At 53.6% G+C, this 16,124-nt stretch overlaps 2 protein-coding genes across 3 annotated transcripts in view; both read right to left on the reverse strand.

The window, feature by feature from the left end:
- LOC121301280 (RNA polymerase II elongation factor ELL-like) overlaps positions 1–16,124 on the reverse strand; it is a 794,007-nt gene that overhangs the window by 506,049 nt on the left and 271,834 nt on the right. The window lies entirely within an intron of this gene.
- Positions 1,593–15,164, reverse strand: LOC121301286 (fibronectin type III and SPRY domain-containing protein 1-like). 2 transcript variants are annotated; one of them, XM_041230530.1, is made up of 13 exons: positions 15,026–15,164; positions 13,480–13,575; positions 13,154–13,285; positions 12,889–12,990; positions 12,522–12,544; positions 11,463–11,584; positions 6,023–6,232; positions 5,842–5,940; positions 5,239–5,389; positions 4,757–4,842; positions 4,379–4,630; positions 2,891–2,979; positions 1,593–2,750 (listed from the first exon to the last, which is right to left on the reverse strand). In XM_041230530.1, the coding sequence occupies exons 1-13, from the start codon at positions 15,038–15,040 to the stop codon at positions 2,640–2,642; spliced, it is 1,488 nt and encodes a 495-aa protein (XP_041086464.1). In that variant the 5' UTR covers positions 15,041–15,164; the 3' UTR covers positions 1,593–2,639. The 2 variants fall into 2 exon arrangements, with proteins under 2 accessions (XP_041086464.1, XP_041086465.1); XM_041230531.1 differs by lacking the exon at positions 15,026–15,164 and adding an exon at positions 14,119–14,438.

Here is a 16,124-nt window from a genome sequence, read left to right on the forward strand (position 1 = left end):
CACCCTGCTTGAGTGCAGTCAGATTCACCTGGACTACAGCTACAGAGCACACTACCCCCGTGTCTCCACTGCCTGCACAGCGGGTTCACTTTGAAGATCACAAATAGTTTCTTTAGATTTATGGAGGACGGGGGGGGGCCGGGCTCCAGCTGCTGACACACGGGACCTGGGAAGACACAAATGAGGTTTCGTAAGTTGTGGGGACGGGGGGGGACGGATTCCGAGACGGGGCGGGGGGATGAATCAGAACGCATGCAATTTGAGCCTGTCCAGTTAAGGAGGCCTGTTCCAAAACTTGATGCACATTGTGTGGCTGTCAGTTTAAAAAAAAAAAACTTTGTGAGGGCGAATGAAACATATAATGCGAAATGTTTCTTCTACAACTATACAACTTGAAGGGTAGCGGTCTACATATAATTATATCAGGGGGATTTTTATGTGTCACGTCATATTTGGGTTAGGTGACCTGTCAGAATGTCCACATTGTTAGCTACACAAGCCTTTCCCTGTGGACAAAGAGACGCATTGACACTTCCCTTAATTCAGAAACATCTGTAACATCCCCCCTCTCGTGCTAATTCTCTTCTAGTATTACACATGGTGATTCACCTGCTGCTCAGGAAAGATGCTTGATCCGGTTACTACTGGCAGACTGTTTATATGAACCTGAAGCAGGATTCACACATGATAAGTTCAGGAAATGTCGTCTGCAATGTGTGATATACTGGTTAAGCATGTGCCGTACTAATAATTCTCTATCAGAAGGATTTATTACAACCAAGCTTCATTCCCTCTACAGAGGGAGTTAAAAAAAAAAAAAATTTAAAAAAAACGCAAAACCAGGACAGATATTTTTTTGAAAGCCAAAGGGTTTTTCTTAGCAAAGTCAAAAGAGTTTTCATGTGGTTCAGATGAAAGAAGTAACCTTGTACTGGCATTCGATAGCTGCACGGAATTAAACCAGCTGTAATTAAAAAATATATATATAATTAAGCAATCTGGTATTCTAACAGCAGGTGGCAGCACCTGGTCACAGTGACTAATTAATGCTGTTCACAGCCTGAGGAAATAATTCTACAGTCGAATCTGCCTCATGCTACTACGAAACAGAACCCTAAAGTACAGTACCGACTAGTCTGTTATTTACAACGCAGAAGTTAAGTGCAAACAGGACTGCAGAATGCTGCAAAGGAAACAAAGACGGACAACCCAGGACCCTCAACTTCGAACAGCCAAGTAATGTGTATTCGGAGCTGTATAGGTTTTGAACTAAGGGTGGTTTTTTGTCCCTATCGAAGGTGTAAGGGCCACCGGTAAAACTCCCCCTTCGGTTCTACTGACATCCACTCACGAGGTCCAGCCTTCCTCACCGGTTCTGAATTCAAGAATATATGGAGCTAATGAATCCCCGCTGGTAGGGAGACACCTTGATGGACGTGTCAGCAGCCTGGCCAGCAGGACTAACTGGTAGTGAGAAGCTTCCATTTCCAGAATTCTAACACGGGTGTAGCAGGTGCAGGTCACGTTTACAGAATTGGGGGGGGCTGTGCAGTCCCCTGGGCCGGACAGTATATTACTGATTTTTATCGGGGGGGGGGTGATGATCAGAAGGCACATTGAGCCTGGAAGAGAGCAGAGGCCTTCCCCTTTAATTCACAATTTTGCTGTATAAAAAAAATCCCTTCGTCACAGTTAAGGAGCAATGGTGACACCTGCTGGTCAGTAAGGGTAATTGCCGGTGTACTCAGTTTAAACCTGAAGAGCGGAATGAAACATGATAATTCAGGAAATATTAACATAACACTATATACCTGAAGGTTAAGCATGTCTACATATAATTATGATCAGTGTTATTCCTACTATAAGTGGGTAAGGTGACTCTGGTAATGTCAAGGGCTACACAGCCTTCCTTTGCAGGGCTGAGGAAACTCTGCTGGAAAGACTTTCTCGTGTCGATTCTAGGGTAAACATTAATGACTTCATACTGGCACAGGAAAAACATCTGTGATCTATAATCTGTAGCTTTTGTGATCGCAGGATTTCATAAACTGAGGAAATAAATGTCTGTCTGTCAATCTGTCTCTGTGTCTCTCACCCTTACCCTCTGTCTCCCTCTACAGAAGGAGTTAATACACAGCGATGCTTCCAATTTAAACAAAACGCAAAACCAGGACAGATATTTTTTTGAAAGCCAAAATGTTTTTCTTAGCATGGGTCAGTGAACTACAGTTCTTGTCCTGGTTAATCATTAATAAACTGAACTGAATTAAACCAGCTGTAATTAAAAAATATATATATAATTAAGCAATCTGGTATTCTAACAGCAGGTGGCAGCACCTGGTCACAGCAGGACTAATGCTGTTAGTGAGACAGCTGAGAATTCTACAGGGGTATTGTGACATCATCGCTACAGAACTTGCAGAACACTGGGCCAGTACAGTAGCCACTAGGTGGCACCATCAATCCCATGAAGTTAATTAAAAATGCAGCAGTAGCAGCACCACACGCACACGCACACGCACACGCACACGCACACGAGTGTATTCTGGCTGTATTTGTGGAGTAAGTGGGAATTCACTTGGGGAAGTTGTAGGCACCGTTCTGCTCCCCGGTTCTAGGTGCCGCTCCACTCCCCGGTTCTAGGTCAAGCTGGCGGTGGAGCTGCTGGTTCCGCTGTTGCGTTTCTGGAGACACTTGATGGCGCTCGGGACCTGCAGGCCAATCTGCACCGAGAAGCTTCCATTCCACACCTACAGGGGGCAGCAGAGGCAGGGTTACACTGCAGCACAGAGCTCACTCGCACACAGCATGGTACTGATTCAAACATCAGGCTGTTTCAGCAGTGTGATCCGGGGGCGGGGCCGAGGGCAGGGGCGGGGCTCACACTCACCATGAAGGCCGGCACCACAGGCTGAGTGAACTTGGTCTTGAAGGTGTGGAGCAGCTGCTTGGTCTGAGAGTTATAGAATGAGAGGAGACCTGAAACAACAGGGAGGGGGACAAGAGCTTAATACTCTGCTTGGAGAAGCACCGCCTCTCCCCCTCCCCCCTCCCACTTCTCATAGCTGCAGTGCACCCGCAGTCTCTCTCTCCCTCCTCGTAGCCGCATTACACTCACTCTCCCCCTCCTCGTAGCTGCAGTACACTCCCAGTCTCTCTCCCCCAGTATCTCTCTCACCCTCCTCGTAGCTGCAGTACACTCCCAGTCTCTCTCCCCCAGTCTCTCTCTCCCCCTCCTCGTAGTTGCAGTACACTCCCAGTCTCTCTCCCCCAGTCTCTCTCTCACCCTCCTCGTAGTTGCAGTGCACTCCCAGTCTCTCTCTCACCCTCCTCGTAGCTGCAGTACACTCCCAGTCTCTCTCCCCCAGTCTCTCTCTCACCCTCCTCGTAGCTGCAGTACACTCCCAGTCTCTCTCCCCCAGTCTCTCTCTCACCCTCCTCGTAGCTGCAGTACACTCCCAGTCTCTCTCCCCCAGTCTCTCTCTCACCCTCCTCGTAGCTGCAGTACACTCCCAGTCTCTCTCCCCCAGTCTCTCTCTCACCCTCCTCGTAGCTGCAGTACACTCCCAGTCTCTCTCCCCCAGTCTCTCTCTCACCCTCCTCGTAGCTGCAGTACACTCCCAGTCTCTCTCCCCCAGTCTCTCTCTCACCCTCCTCGTAGCTGCAGTACACTCCCAGTCTCTCTCCCCCAGTCTCTCTCTCACCCTCCTCGTAGCTGCAGTACACTCCCAGTCTCTCTCCCCCAGTCTCTCTCTCACCCTCCTCGTAGCTGCAGTACACTCCCAGTCTCTCTCTCACCCTCCTCGTAGTTGCAGTACACTCCCAGTCTCTCTCCCCCAGTCTCTCTCTCACCCTCCTCGTAGTTGCAGTACACTCCCAGTCTCTCTCCCCCAGTCTCTCTCTCACCCTCCTCGTAGCTGCAGTACACTCCCAGTCTCTCTCCCCCAGTCTCTCTCTCACCCTCCTCGTAGCTGCAGTACACTCCCAGTCTCTCTCCCCCAGTCTCTCTCTCACCCTCCTCGTAGCTGCAGTACACTCCCAGTCTCTCTCCCCCAGTCTCTCTCTCACCCTCCTCGTAGCTGCAGTACACTCCCAGTCTCTCTCCCCCAGTCTCTCTCTCACCCTCCTCGTAGCTGCAGTACACTCCCAGTCTCTCTCCCCCAGTCTCTCTCTCACCCTCCTCGTAGCTGCAGTACACTCCCAGTCTCTCTCCCCCCGTCTCTCTCTCACCCTCCTCGTAGCTGCAGTACACTCCCAGTCTCTCTCCCCCAGTCTCTCTCTCACCCTCCTCGTAGCTGCAGTACACTCCCAGTCTCTCTCTCACCCTCCTCGTAGCTGCAGTACACTCCCAGTCTCTCTCCCCCAGTATCTCTCTCACCCTCCTCGTAGTTGCAGTACAGTCCCAGTCTGTCTGGCACCGGCCCCTCCAGGCTCCTGGCCTTGTTGTTGTGCTTGGCGGTGAAGCTGACCTGCAGCCAGTTGTTCAGATGCAGACACCAGGAGGCGCTGGTCTTGCCGAGCTGGTCGAATTTCCCGAGGGAGCGCAGCGCGAGGCCGGCCGCGAACGCCTTGCTGTCCTTATCGAAACGCACCTCCCAGTAGTGCTGCCCGCAGTCCAGCGAGGTGTCCGCTGGGGGACGGGCCGGAGGAGGCTGGTCAGAGCAACGTCCCGAAATACACAGAGACGCACGCACACACACACGCGCACGCACACTCACACACCATGACACACACGCACACACACTCAGTGGCTCACCCAGCACAGTGTAGGACTCGGCTGTGAATCGATCCCGGCTCCCCCGTGCCATGGGCGTTCTCTTGGGTGACATCATCATGGCAGACCTGCGGGGTGGGAGGAGATGAAATACTTTAAATATAAAGTGAGATAATGAGAGACGCGGAGAGCAGTGTGCAGTGAGGGCTCACAATGAGAGACGCGGAGAGCAGTGTGCAGTGAGGGCTCACAGTGAGAGACGCGGAGAGCAGTGTGCAGTGAGGGCTCACAGTGAGAGACGCGGAGAGCAGTGTGCAGTGAGGGCTCACAGTGAGAGACGCGGACAGCAGTGTGCAGTGAGGGCTCACAGTGAGAGACGCGGAGAGCAGTGTGCAGTGAGGGCTCACAGTGAGAGACGCGGAGAGCAGTGTGCAGTGAGGGCTCACAGTGAGAGACGCGGAGAGCAGTGTGCAGTGAGGGCTCACAGTGAGAGACGCGGAGAGCAGTGTGCAGTGAGGGCTCACCTGGCCGGGGAGTTAAGCGGGGAGGCCGGCCGGGTCTTCATCTCCTTCTTCATCTCCAGCACCTTCCCCCCCGTCGAGTCCCATTCCACACTGAGACCCTCCACACGCAGGTTCTGATGAGAGGAGCTGGAGTCCAGCTTGAACACGAAGGCTGTGGAGAGAGAGGGGAGAGAGGAGGGGGAGAGGAGAGAGAGAGAGAGGAGAGAGGAGGGAGAGAGAGAGAGAGGAGAGAGAGAGAGAGAGAGAGGGGAGGAGAGAGAGGAGAGAGGAGAGGGAGGGGAGAGGGGAGAGGAGAGAGAGAGAGGAGGAGGGAGAGAGAGAGAGGGGAGAGAGAGAGAGGAGGGAGAGAGAGAGAGAGAGAGAGGGAGGGGGAGAGGGAGGGAGGGGAGAGGGAGGGGAGAGGGGAGAGGGAGAGAGATAGAGAGAGAGAGAGAGAGAGATAGAGAGACGGGAGAGGGGGAGGCAGTGAGACGAGGTCCACACATCTCCTCTCTCAGCCTCTCCACTTTCACCAGCCCTGTAATATTTTGCTGACTGTAAGGAAGCTGCTGTGTGAGGCAGAGCGGTGTGGGAGTGTCCTCTCGCTCTCTGCCTGCTACGTACCACTGGTTTCCAGGGTAACGGGCTCGGAGAACTCTCCCGCCACGGCCTTGTTACACGCCTTCACACGGAACGTCATGAACCGCGTGTCGAACCGCTGACCTGCACACAGAGAGGGGGGGTTACTATCACCATAGAAACAGCAGGCAGGTACCCAATGAGTCCCCCTGTCCCCCTCCCTCACCGCTCAGGGTGTACTCGCTCTCTCGGATCCCCTCCACCACCATCCAGGGGTGCTCCTCTCTGCCACGTGGCGCCCCCTCCTGGTCGGTGCGCCGGTACTCCAGGTCGAAGTGTTCGATCTTGGCATCCTCCCCCGGGACGCTCCACACCAGAGTCACACAGTTATCAGCAACCAGGCACTGGGAGAGATCAATCACAGGGGTCCCAGGGACTGAGGAGAGAGAGAGAGCAGGGAGTCACACACAGAGACAGAGAGCAGGGAGTCACACAGAGACAGAGAGGGAGCAGGGAGACAGACAGATAGAGAGGGAGCAGGGAGTCACACACAGAGAGAGGGAGAGCAGGGAGTCACACACAGGGAGTCACACACAGAGAGAGAGAGAAGGGAGTCACACACAGAGAGAGAGACAGGGAGACACACACAGAGAGAGAGAGAGCAGGGAGACACACAGAGAGAGAGAGAGCAGGGAGTCACACACAGAGAGAGGGAGAGCAGGGAGTCACACACAGAGAGAGAGAGCAGTGTCACAGAGAGAGAGAGAGCAGGGAGTCACACACAGAGAGAGGGAGAGCAGAGAGTCACACACAGAGAGGGAGAGCAGGGAGTCACACACAGAGAGAGAGAGCAGGGAGACACACACAGAGAGAGGGAGAGCAGGGAGTCACACACAGAGAGAGAGAGCAGGGAGTCACACACAGAGAGAGAGAGAGGCAGGGAGTCACACACAGAGAGGGGGAGCAGAGTCACACACAGAGGGATTCTCAGAGGTAAACTGGTCTCTTTTCCCCAATACAGAGAGAGAGGAGCAGTGTCACACACAGATAGGCTAGAGCCACAGGTAGGTCACACACAGAGAGAAAGGAGCATGGAGTCACAGCCCAGCAGGGATTCACACAGATCTCCACACAGTAGAGAGAGTCAGTCAGTCACACAGGGCAAAGTGAGAGCAATGGTCACACACAGAGATCAGAGGAGAGCATAGAGTTCACACCACAGTAGAGAGAGAGCAGAGATCACACAGAGAGATAGAGAGCAGAGAGTCCCTCACACGAGGGAGAGCAGGGAGTCACCTCCTCCAGGGAGTCACACACAGAGAGAGAGGGAGGGAGTCACACACAGAGAGAGAGAGCAGGGAGTCACACACAGAGAGAGGAGAGAGCAGGGAGTCACACACAGAGAGAGAGAGCAGGGAGTCACACACAGGGAGTCACACACAGAGAGAGCAGGGAGTCACACACAGAGAGAGAGAGAGAGGGAGTCACACACACAGAGAGGGAGAGCAGGGAGTCACACACAGAGAGAGAGCAGGGAGTCACACACAGGGAGTCACACACAGAGAGAGGGAGAGCAGGGAGTCACACAGAGAGAGGGAGAGCAGGGAGTCACACACAGAGAGGGAGAGCAGGGAGTCACACACAGAGAGGGAGAGCAGGGAGTCACACACAGAGAGAGAGAGCAGGGAGTCACACACAGAGAGAGCAGGGAGTCACACACAGAGAGGGAGAGCAGGGAGTCACACACAGGGAGTCACACACAGAGAGAGAGAGCAGGGAGTCACACACAGAGAGGGAGAGCAGGGAGTCACACACAGAGAGGGAGAGCAGGGAGTCACACACAGAGAGAGAGAGAGCAGGGAGTCACACACAGAGAGAGAGAGCAGGGAGTCACACACAGAGAGAGAGAGAAGGGAGTCACACACAGAGAGAGGGAGAGCAGGGAGTCACACACAGAGAGAGGAGAGTCACACACACACAGAGAGAGAGAGAGGGAGAGAGACAGACAGAGAGGGAGAGCAGGGAGTCACACATACAGAGAGAGGGAGAGCAGAGAGTCACACACAGAGAGAGAGAGCAGGGAGTCACACACAGAGAGAGAGAGCAGGGAGTCACACACAGAGAGAGAGAGCAGGGAGTCACACACAGAGAGAGAGAGCAGGGAGTCACACACAGAGAGAGAGCAGGGAGTCACACACAGAGAGGGAGAGCAGGGAGTCACACACAGAGAGAGAGAGAGCAGGGAGTCACACACAGAGAGGGAGAGCAGGGAGTCACACACAGAGAGGGAGAGCAGGGAGTCACACACAGAGAGAGAGAGCAGGGAGTCACACACAGAGAGGGAGAGCAGGGAGTCACACACAGAGAGAGAGAGCAGGGAGACTCACACACAGAGAGAGAGAGCAGGGAGTCACACACAGAGAGAGAGAGAGCAGGGAGTCACACACAGAGAGGGAGAGCAGGGAGTCACACACAGAGAGGGAGAGCAGGGAGTCACACACAGAGAGAGAGAGAGAGGGAGTCACACACACACAGAGAGAGAGAGTCACACACAGAGCTCCGTGTGTGTCTCTCCCTCTCGCCCATTGTGTGTCGCTCGAACCCTCCCTCTCTCAGTGAGCACTCCTCCTCTCTTACCAGTGAAGTCTCTGTGAGGGAGTCCTCTCTCTCGTCCCTTGAGCAGGGAGTCACACACAGAGAGTGAGAGCAGGGAGTCACCTCACTCTCTCTCAGAGGAGAGAGCAGGTGTGTGATCTCCTCCCTCAGAGATGAGAGATGCAGGGAGTCACGTCCCCTTTGATCTCTCGTTCGTTCCCCTGTCATCCCATTCCGTGTGTTCTCTCACACAGCTTCTCCCTCTCCTAGAGTCCCTTCACACAACGTGTACAGTGTGAGAGTCCCCTCAGTTTGTGTCTCCTTCTCCCCTCTCGTCCCTCTCAGAGCTGCCTTCTCGCAGTTCTTCCTGTTTCTCTCACACACAGTAGAGAGAGAGCAGGGAGTTTATTCATCATCCTCCTTCATGGGTGAGAGAGAGAGAAGGGAGTCACAGGACAGAGAGAGAGAGAAGGGAGTCACACACAGAGAGAGAGAGCAGGGAGTCACATACAGAGAGAGCAGGGAGAGCAGGGAGTCACACACAGAGAGACACAGAGAGAGAGAGCAGGGAGTCACACACACAGAGAGGGAGAGCAGGGAGTCACACACAGAGAGGGAGAGCAGGGAGTCACACACAGAGAGGGAGAGCAGGGAGACACACACACAGAGAGGGAGAGCAGGGAGACACACACACAGAGAGGGAGAGCAGGGAGTCACACACACAGAGAGGGAGAGCAGGGAGTCACACACAGAGAGAGAGAGAGCAGGGTCACACACAGAGAGAGAGAGCAGGGAGTCACACACAGAGAGAGAGAGAGCAGGGAGTCACACACAGAGAGAGAGAGAGCAGGGAGTCACACACACAGAGAGAGGGAGAGCAGGGAGTCACACACAGAGAGGGAGAGCAGGGAGTCACACACAGAGAGGGAGAGCAGGGAGTCACACACACAGAGAGGGAGAGCAGGGAGTCACACACAGAGAGGGAGAGCAGGGAGTCACACACAGAGAGAGAGGAGAGCAGGGAGACACACACACAGAGAGGAGAGCAGGGAGACACACACACAGAGAGGGAGAGCAGGGAGACACACACAGAGAGAGAGAGAGCAGGGAGACACACACAGAGAGAGAGGGGAGCAGGGAGTCACACACAGAGAGAGGGAGAGCAGGGAGTCACACACAGAGAGGGAGAGCAGGGAGTCACACACAGAGAGAGAGAGCAGGGGAGTCACACACAGAGAGGGAGAGCAGGGAGTCACACACAGAGAGGGAGAGCAGGGGAGTCACACACAGAGAGGGAGAGCAGGGAGTCACACACAGAGAGGGAGAGCAGGGAGTCACACACAGAGAGAGGGAGAGCAGGGAGTCACACACAGAGAGAGAGAGCAGGGAGTCACACACAGAGAGAGAGGAGAGCAGGGAGTCACACACAGAGAGAGAGAGAGCAGGGAGTCACACACAGAGAGAGAGAGCAGGGAGTCACATACAGAGAGAGAGAGCAGGGAGTCACACACAGAGAGAGAGAGCAGGGAGTCACACACAGAGAGAGAGAGAAGGGAGTCACACACAGAGAGAGAGAGAAGGGAAGGGAGTCACACACAGAGAGAGAGAGAAGGGAGTCACACACAGAGAGAGAGAGAAGGGAGTCACACACAGAGAGAGAGAGAAGGGAGTCACACACAGAGAGAGAGAGAAGGGAGTCACACACAGAGAGAGAGAGAAGGGAGTCACACACAGAGAGAGAGAGAAGGGAGTCACACACAGAGAGAGAGAGCAGAGAGACACACACAGAGAGAGAGAGGTAGTGGGTGTCTCCTCCTCTCGTGTCCTCACAGTTATACGAGAGAGAGAGAGCAGGGAGTCACACACAGAGAGAGAGAGCAGGGAGTCACACACAGAGAGAGAGAGAGCAGGGAGTCACACACAGAGAGAGAGAGAGCAGGGAGTCACACACAGAGAGAGAGAGCAGGGAGTCACACACAGAGAGGGAGAGCAGGGAGTCACACACAGAGAGAGGGAGAGGAGGGAGTCACACACAGAGAGGGAGAGCAGGGAGTCACACACAGAGAGGGAGAGCAGGGAGACACACACACAGAGAGAGAGAGCAGGGGAGTCACACACAGAGAGGGAGAGCAGGGAGTCACACACACAGAGAGGGAGAGCAGGGAGTCACACACAGAGAGGGAGAGCAGGGAGTCACACACAGAGAGAGAGAGCAGGGAGTCACACACAGAGAGAGAGAGCAGGGAGTCACACACAGAGAGAGAGAGAGCAGCCGCAGGGCAGAAGAGTCACAGCACATTGAAGAGGGAGAGCAGTTGTGAGTTCACCTCAGTCCCAACAGGGAGGTGTCGAGTCCCTCAGGTGAGTGTTCTCTCCCTCTCGTCCCTCAGTGTGTGTCTCCCTCTTCTCTCTCGTCCCTCAGTGTGCACACAGAGAGAGGGAGAGGAGGGAGTCACACACAGAGAGGGAGCACACTCGTCCCTGGAGAGCAGTGGAGGAGGCAGACAAACGAGATAAGGGAGAAGCAGGGAGTCCACACCAGAATAGCTCCCTCAGCAGGGAGTCCAAACACAGAGAGAGAGTATAGCATGGGTCACACACACACACAGAGAGGGAGAGCAGGGAGTCACACACAGAGAGAGAGAGAGGGAGTCACACACAGAGAGAGAGAGCAGGGAGTCACACACAGAGAGGGAGACAGAGAGAGAGAGCGGGGAGTCACACACAGAGAGAGAGAGCAGGGAGTCACACACAGAGAGGGAGAGCAGGGAGTCACACACAGAGAGAGAGAGCAGGGAGTCACACACACACAGAGAGAGAGAGAGGGAGACACACACAGAGAGAGGGAGAGCAGGGAGAATCGTCCTGTCCCCTCAGTGTGTGTGTTCTCTCTCTCTCTCGTCCCTCATTGTGTGTGCTTCTCTCCTCTCGTCCCTCAGTGTGTGGCTCTCCGTCTCTCAGAAGTCCCACAACACACACACACACTAACACACCGACACACACACACATAAGGGAGCCAGGCTGATGAGCACACAGAGACACAGAGACCCTCGATCCCCGGGCCCTCTCACCTGGCAGGAAGGACAGGCTCTTCAGCTGGCTTCGCTCCCGGCTGAAGTCCACCATCAGGTGGCTCATACTATCGCTGACCTTGGCCTTGAGAGACAGGCGGAACGCGGGTGCCATGGTAACACTGCCGCGGGGGACAGAGAGGGAGGGGCGTTACCATGGCTATGCTTTTTTAACTATTGGCATCACCAGCAGTGGTTGATAAATACAAGAATAATGATTAAATGCATAACTGAAGTGCAACTGATGAATGATACAGGATAATAACAGATTGCACAATTACAACTGAAACAGCAGCAGACAAGCGACCACGTGAAAGGATGAAGCACATTCAACTACGCGATGATCGGGTGAGGGGTGCTGGAGACTCAGCAAATACATGGTGAACACAGCCTCCTAGGGGACAAACACTTAATAACAAAAAACAAACGATGAGTAAAACTCTAGAGGCGACTACAAGCCAGGGAGGAGTCAGAGCCAAGGGGAGGAGTCAGAGCCAGGGGGAGGAGTCAGAGCCAGGGGGAGGAGTCAGAGCCAAGGGGGAGGAGTCAGAGCCAGGGGGAGGAGTCAGAGCCAAGGGGAGGAGTCAGAGCCAGGGGGAGGAGTCAGAGCCAGGGGGAGGAGTCAGAGCCAAGGGGAGGAGTCAGAGCCAGGGGGAGGAGTCAGAGCCAAGGGGAGGAATCAGAGTCAGGGGGAGGAGTCAGAGCCAAGGGGAGGAGTCAGAGTCAGGGGGAGGAGTCAGAGCCAAGGGGAGGAGTCAGAGCCAGGGGGAGGAGTCAGAGCCAAGGGGAGGAGTCAGAGCCAGGGGGAGGAGTCAGAGCCAAGGGGAGGAGTCAGAGCCAGGGGGAGGAGTCAGAGCCAGGGGGAGGAGTCAGAGCCAAGGGGAGGAGTCAGAGCCAGCCAAGGGGAGGAGTCAGAGCCAGGGGGAGGAGTCAGAGCCAGGGGGAGGGGTCAGAGCCAGGGGGAGGAGAGAGAGTCAAGAAGAGCAAAATTAACCAATAATAAAAGCAACATGAACATGTGAAATGCAGCTCTGGGATGAATAAGAGAGTTTACAATACCTATCCTTAATCTGCCTAGCAGCCTTGAGCGAGCAAGCAGAGAGAGAGAGGTGAGAGAGAGAGGGGGAGAGGGGGAGAGAGAGACTGAGAGTCAGTGAAATCACACACACATGTCGGCTCATGCAATTGCCAGAAGTCCTGAGCATTGCTTCTTCCAGCTCTGCAGTGCTTTCTAGTGCACAGGACACTGCTGACAGTGGAGAGCAGGGTTAAAACTTTAGAATCCAAACCCAACCTGGAGGTGCTCCAGTCTGCACTGCACTGCCATCGCTTCAGAACTTGTGATTGCTAACTCCACACTGGTGAAAATAGAGAAGACACACACACGCACGCACGCACGCACGCACACACGCACACACACACACACCTGGTTGAAGTCGTCACTCTCAGCCGTGCACAGCGTCTGATTGGCCAGTTCCAGCAGCTCCTCCGAGCTCTCCAGGGCCTTCGTGCACGCACTCAGCTGAGTCTGCAAAAAGAGAGAGAGAGAGAGAGAAAGAGAGAGCTGTCACTACTTGCAGCTTATAGCTCCTGCTGGCCCACCTTTGCTTGATGGCCCACCTTTGCTTGATAGCCCCTCTCCTCTCCTCTCCTCTCCTCTCCTCTCCCCTCCCCTCCCCTCCCCTCTCCACCTGCAGCTCGTAAGTCTTGCTCGCTCTCTCCTGCTTGATCTTGGTCAGCATGCTGTCCTTCAGCTCGTCCAGGACGCTGTACAGACAGCTGAACTCCGACTCCAGCTCTGCCTGAGCCTTACTGGAGTTCACCTGCAGAGACAGAGAGACAGCGAGAGAGGGAGACAGCACAGAGGAGAGAGCAGAGACAGGAGAGAGGAGACAGAGCAGAGAGTAGAGAGCAGGGAGGAGAGAGGACAGATGGATAGACGAGAGAGGAGAGAGTCATGGGTATTGAGGAAGAATTTTACAAAACTGGCAAGCTATGGTTGAGGTCGGGTTGGTACCTCTATATTCTGCAGCCTCTGTTTGAGCAGCAGAATGAAGTTCTGGATCTCCTCGTTCTTCACAGCCAGTGTGGTGATGATCTTCTGCATCCCATCCTGCACACAGACCCACAGTCAGGACAGACACACAGACCCACAGTCAGGACAGATACACAGACCCACAGTCAGGACAGATACACAGACACATAGTCAAGACAGACACACAGACACACAGTCAGGACAGATACACAGACACACAGGCAGGACAGCCACACAGACACACAGGCAGGACAGGCACACAGACACACACACACAGACGCACAAACAGACACACACACACACACACACATAGTCGATTCTTTATCTAATGTGCTGAAGCAAACGTCAGAGCTCCGGACGGGTTCAATGCGGGATGAGGGGCACTATAATCGCGGTGTGCTGTTCGCCATTCGGACTGCCTTTCCCTGCCGTCTTTAAAACTACCGTCTACTTACCTCTCTTTACAAACTAGTGCAACACCCGCTCAGTTACACACAGATCAGATCAAACGTGCATACAAACACAAACCTCCCCTCTGATACACTAGCATTATTATTATTATTATTATTATTATTATTATTATTATTATTATTATTATTATTAATCAGGAGTAACACACACAGGCGTGCAAGAGCTCGTTCACATTGTTGAATCGTATTACTAGGCCTTGTGTCAACCCTCAGAGTCCTAACGTTGCATCCGGGTGCTGTCTGTCCAGTGCTGTTGCAAGACCGCGCACCGCGTCCTCCTTTCATTAATCCTTCCAATCATTACCGGCCACAGCCTAGCAGCGGTATGCATTCCCACTGTCCGCGTCAGAGCGTCACCCGTCCAGCCATCGATCTGCAGAGATGTTTTAAAAAGCACTCCGGGCTTAATAAACGCGCTGTCCTTCCAACGGTAACACGCAGTTCTCCTGTTGGGACACTGCACGCCGATTGGCGATCGTGATAACACAATGCATAATCCTCTCCCTACACCGAAACCCGAACCGCAAGCCCACTGTCCTACCCTGCGGTCATTACTCATCGCACCATAACACCCCCCGGGTTATTAAACTGTATCCTGGCGTCGGCGCTACAGATTACTGCACTGCCAGACAGCGCGGCTACAGAGACTGTCACTTCTGTTAGTACTGACTATGTGAATGTCACACACTTCGCACTGCAGTGGGAGCGGCTGCTCGTCTCTGTCACTGGTATGACTGGTATTCACTTTGCAGCAGCATCTCTGTCTGCAAAGATCAACCCCGCCAGCTCTCTCTGCATCACTTCTGTTGCTGAAGCATCATCTGCGTGTCTGGAAATACGTGGATCTGTCAAAGTAAATTCCCATCCTATCAATCAAAGAAACCCCCCGGCTCGTCCCCACCCCTCCTCGCCCCCCCAACAGGCTCCCTTGCGCTCCCCTGCGCTGTCGGGGATTATTATTATTTTTTTAAGGTCGGTTGTTAGAAAATTCTGACAGCTTTGCAAAAAAAAAAAATACATTTTAAACGCACAGCAAGAATAAATAAAGACAAGGCTACCTTGCGGTCGCCCATCCCCGCGTCCCGCTGTTTTCTCCGGCACAGTACGAAGGGCGCTTTTGCTGAAGGATTGATCCAGGATTTTGTTCCCAGGATGCTCCCGCTCCGCCGCCTAGCTCTGCAACAAAGCTGGTGCTGATGATGGGAGCCGCGCGAGCCCATCCTGGACAGCAGCGTCATCGCCGCACAGCGCAGGGCTGCGGAATTCTGGGAAGTGCAGTTCTTTGTTGACTATTCGATTGTAGTTTTACAATTTACACTGTGCTGGTCAGCAGCCCGGACTGACCGGAGCTCTTTGTGTTGCAGAGCGGCCGGAGCAACATGAGATCCCTCTCTCAGACTGGGTGCAGTGGCTGCTGGTGGGACTGGGAGCACTGGGAGCTGTGCTGGGAGCGGTGTGGCTGTGCTGCTGCCTGTATGGAAGGTAGAGGAGGAGCAGTCTACACCTCACAAGGCCAACAAACACCATGTTTACGCTCAGAGATTTATCATCATTCATTTACACTTGACGATCAAGAATTACTGTAGCACAAAGCCTCTCTCTCTCTAGAGAATCAGATCTATGAGAACATGTTTTGGAGAATGAAACCGCCCTCCCCGCAGGTGCAGAAGAACCCCTCCAAATCATGCGCGACACTCCAGACACCCCGGCAGAGAGCTGCGGAGAAGCCTCTGCACCCCTGATCTGAGGCGCGGACTGGAGCAGCTTCTTATAAACAACCCTTGTGAAGCTCAACTCTTCCCTTCTGGACAATACAGCACTCTGCCTTAATGCAGTGTGACTGATACTCTTCTGCTCCCTATTGTACTGTAGGTAACCCAGTCTGTAGTGTCTTGTGTTTCACCTGCACTCGTATCTAACCCTGATGTAACTCGAGCACTGTTATCTGCTCTTGATCTGTGTTTTGGCTTTGCTCTTATCAGTAGCTTGCTCTTAATTGTGCTGTAATTCTTAAAATGTAATTTTTTTTTTTTTTGTAGACAACTGTAGACAAGTCGCTCTGGGTAAGAAATAAACATCAATAATAATAAAGATAGAAACAATTTCTAAAACTGTGTGCAAAACTAACGATGTGGAGCCGCACTGGAAAACAAACTG

The sequence above is a fragment of the Polyodon spathula genome, chromosome 27, assembly GCF_017654505.1.
Source record: "Polyodon spathula isolate WHYD16114869_AA chromosome 27, ASM1765450v1, whole genome shotgun sequence".
NCBI classification, from domain to species: Eukaryota; Metazoa; Chordata; class Actinopteri; order Acipenseriformes; family Polyodontidae; genus Polyodon; species Polyodon spathula.

What these genes read in the sequence shown, in the direction of transcription:
- LOC121301286 (XM_041230530.1), bottom strand. An exon ending in GAGCGAGTACACCCTGAGCG is followed by an intron (nt 5,941 to 6,022) that starts GTGAGGGAGGGG and finishes CTCTGTGTGCAG; the next exon opens with GTCAGCGGTTCGACACGCGG. An exon ending in CGTTACCCTGGAAACCAGTG is followed by an intron (nt 5,390 to 5,841) that starts GTACGTAGCAGG and finishes CTCTCTCCACAG; the next exon opens with CCTTCGTGTTCAAGCTGGAC.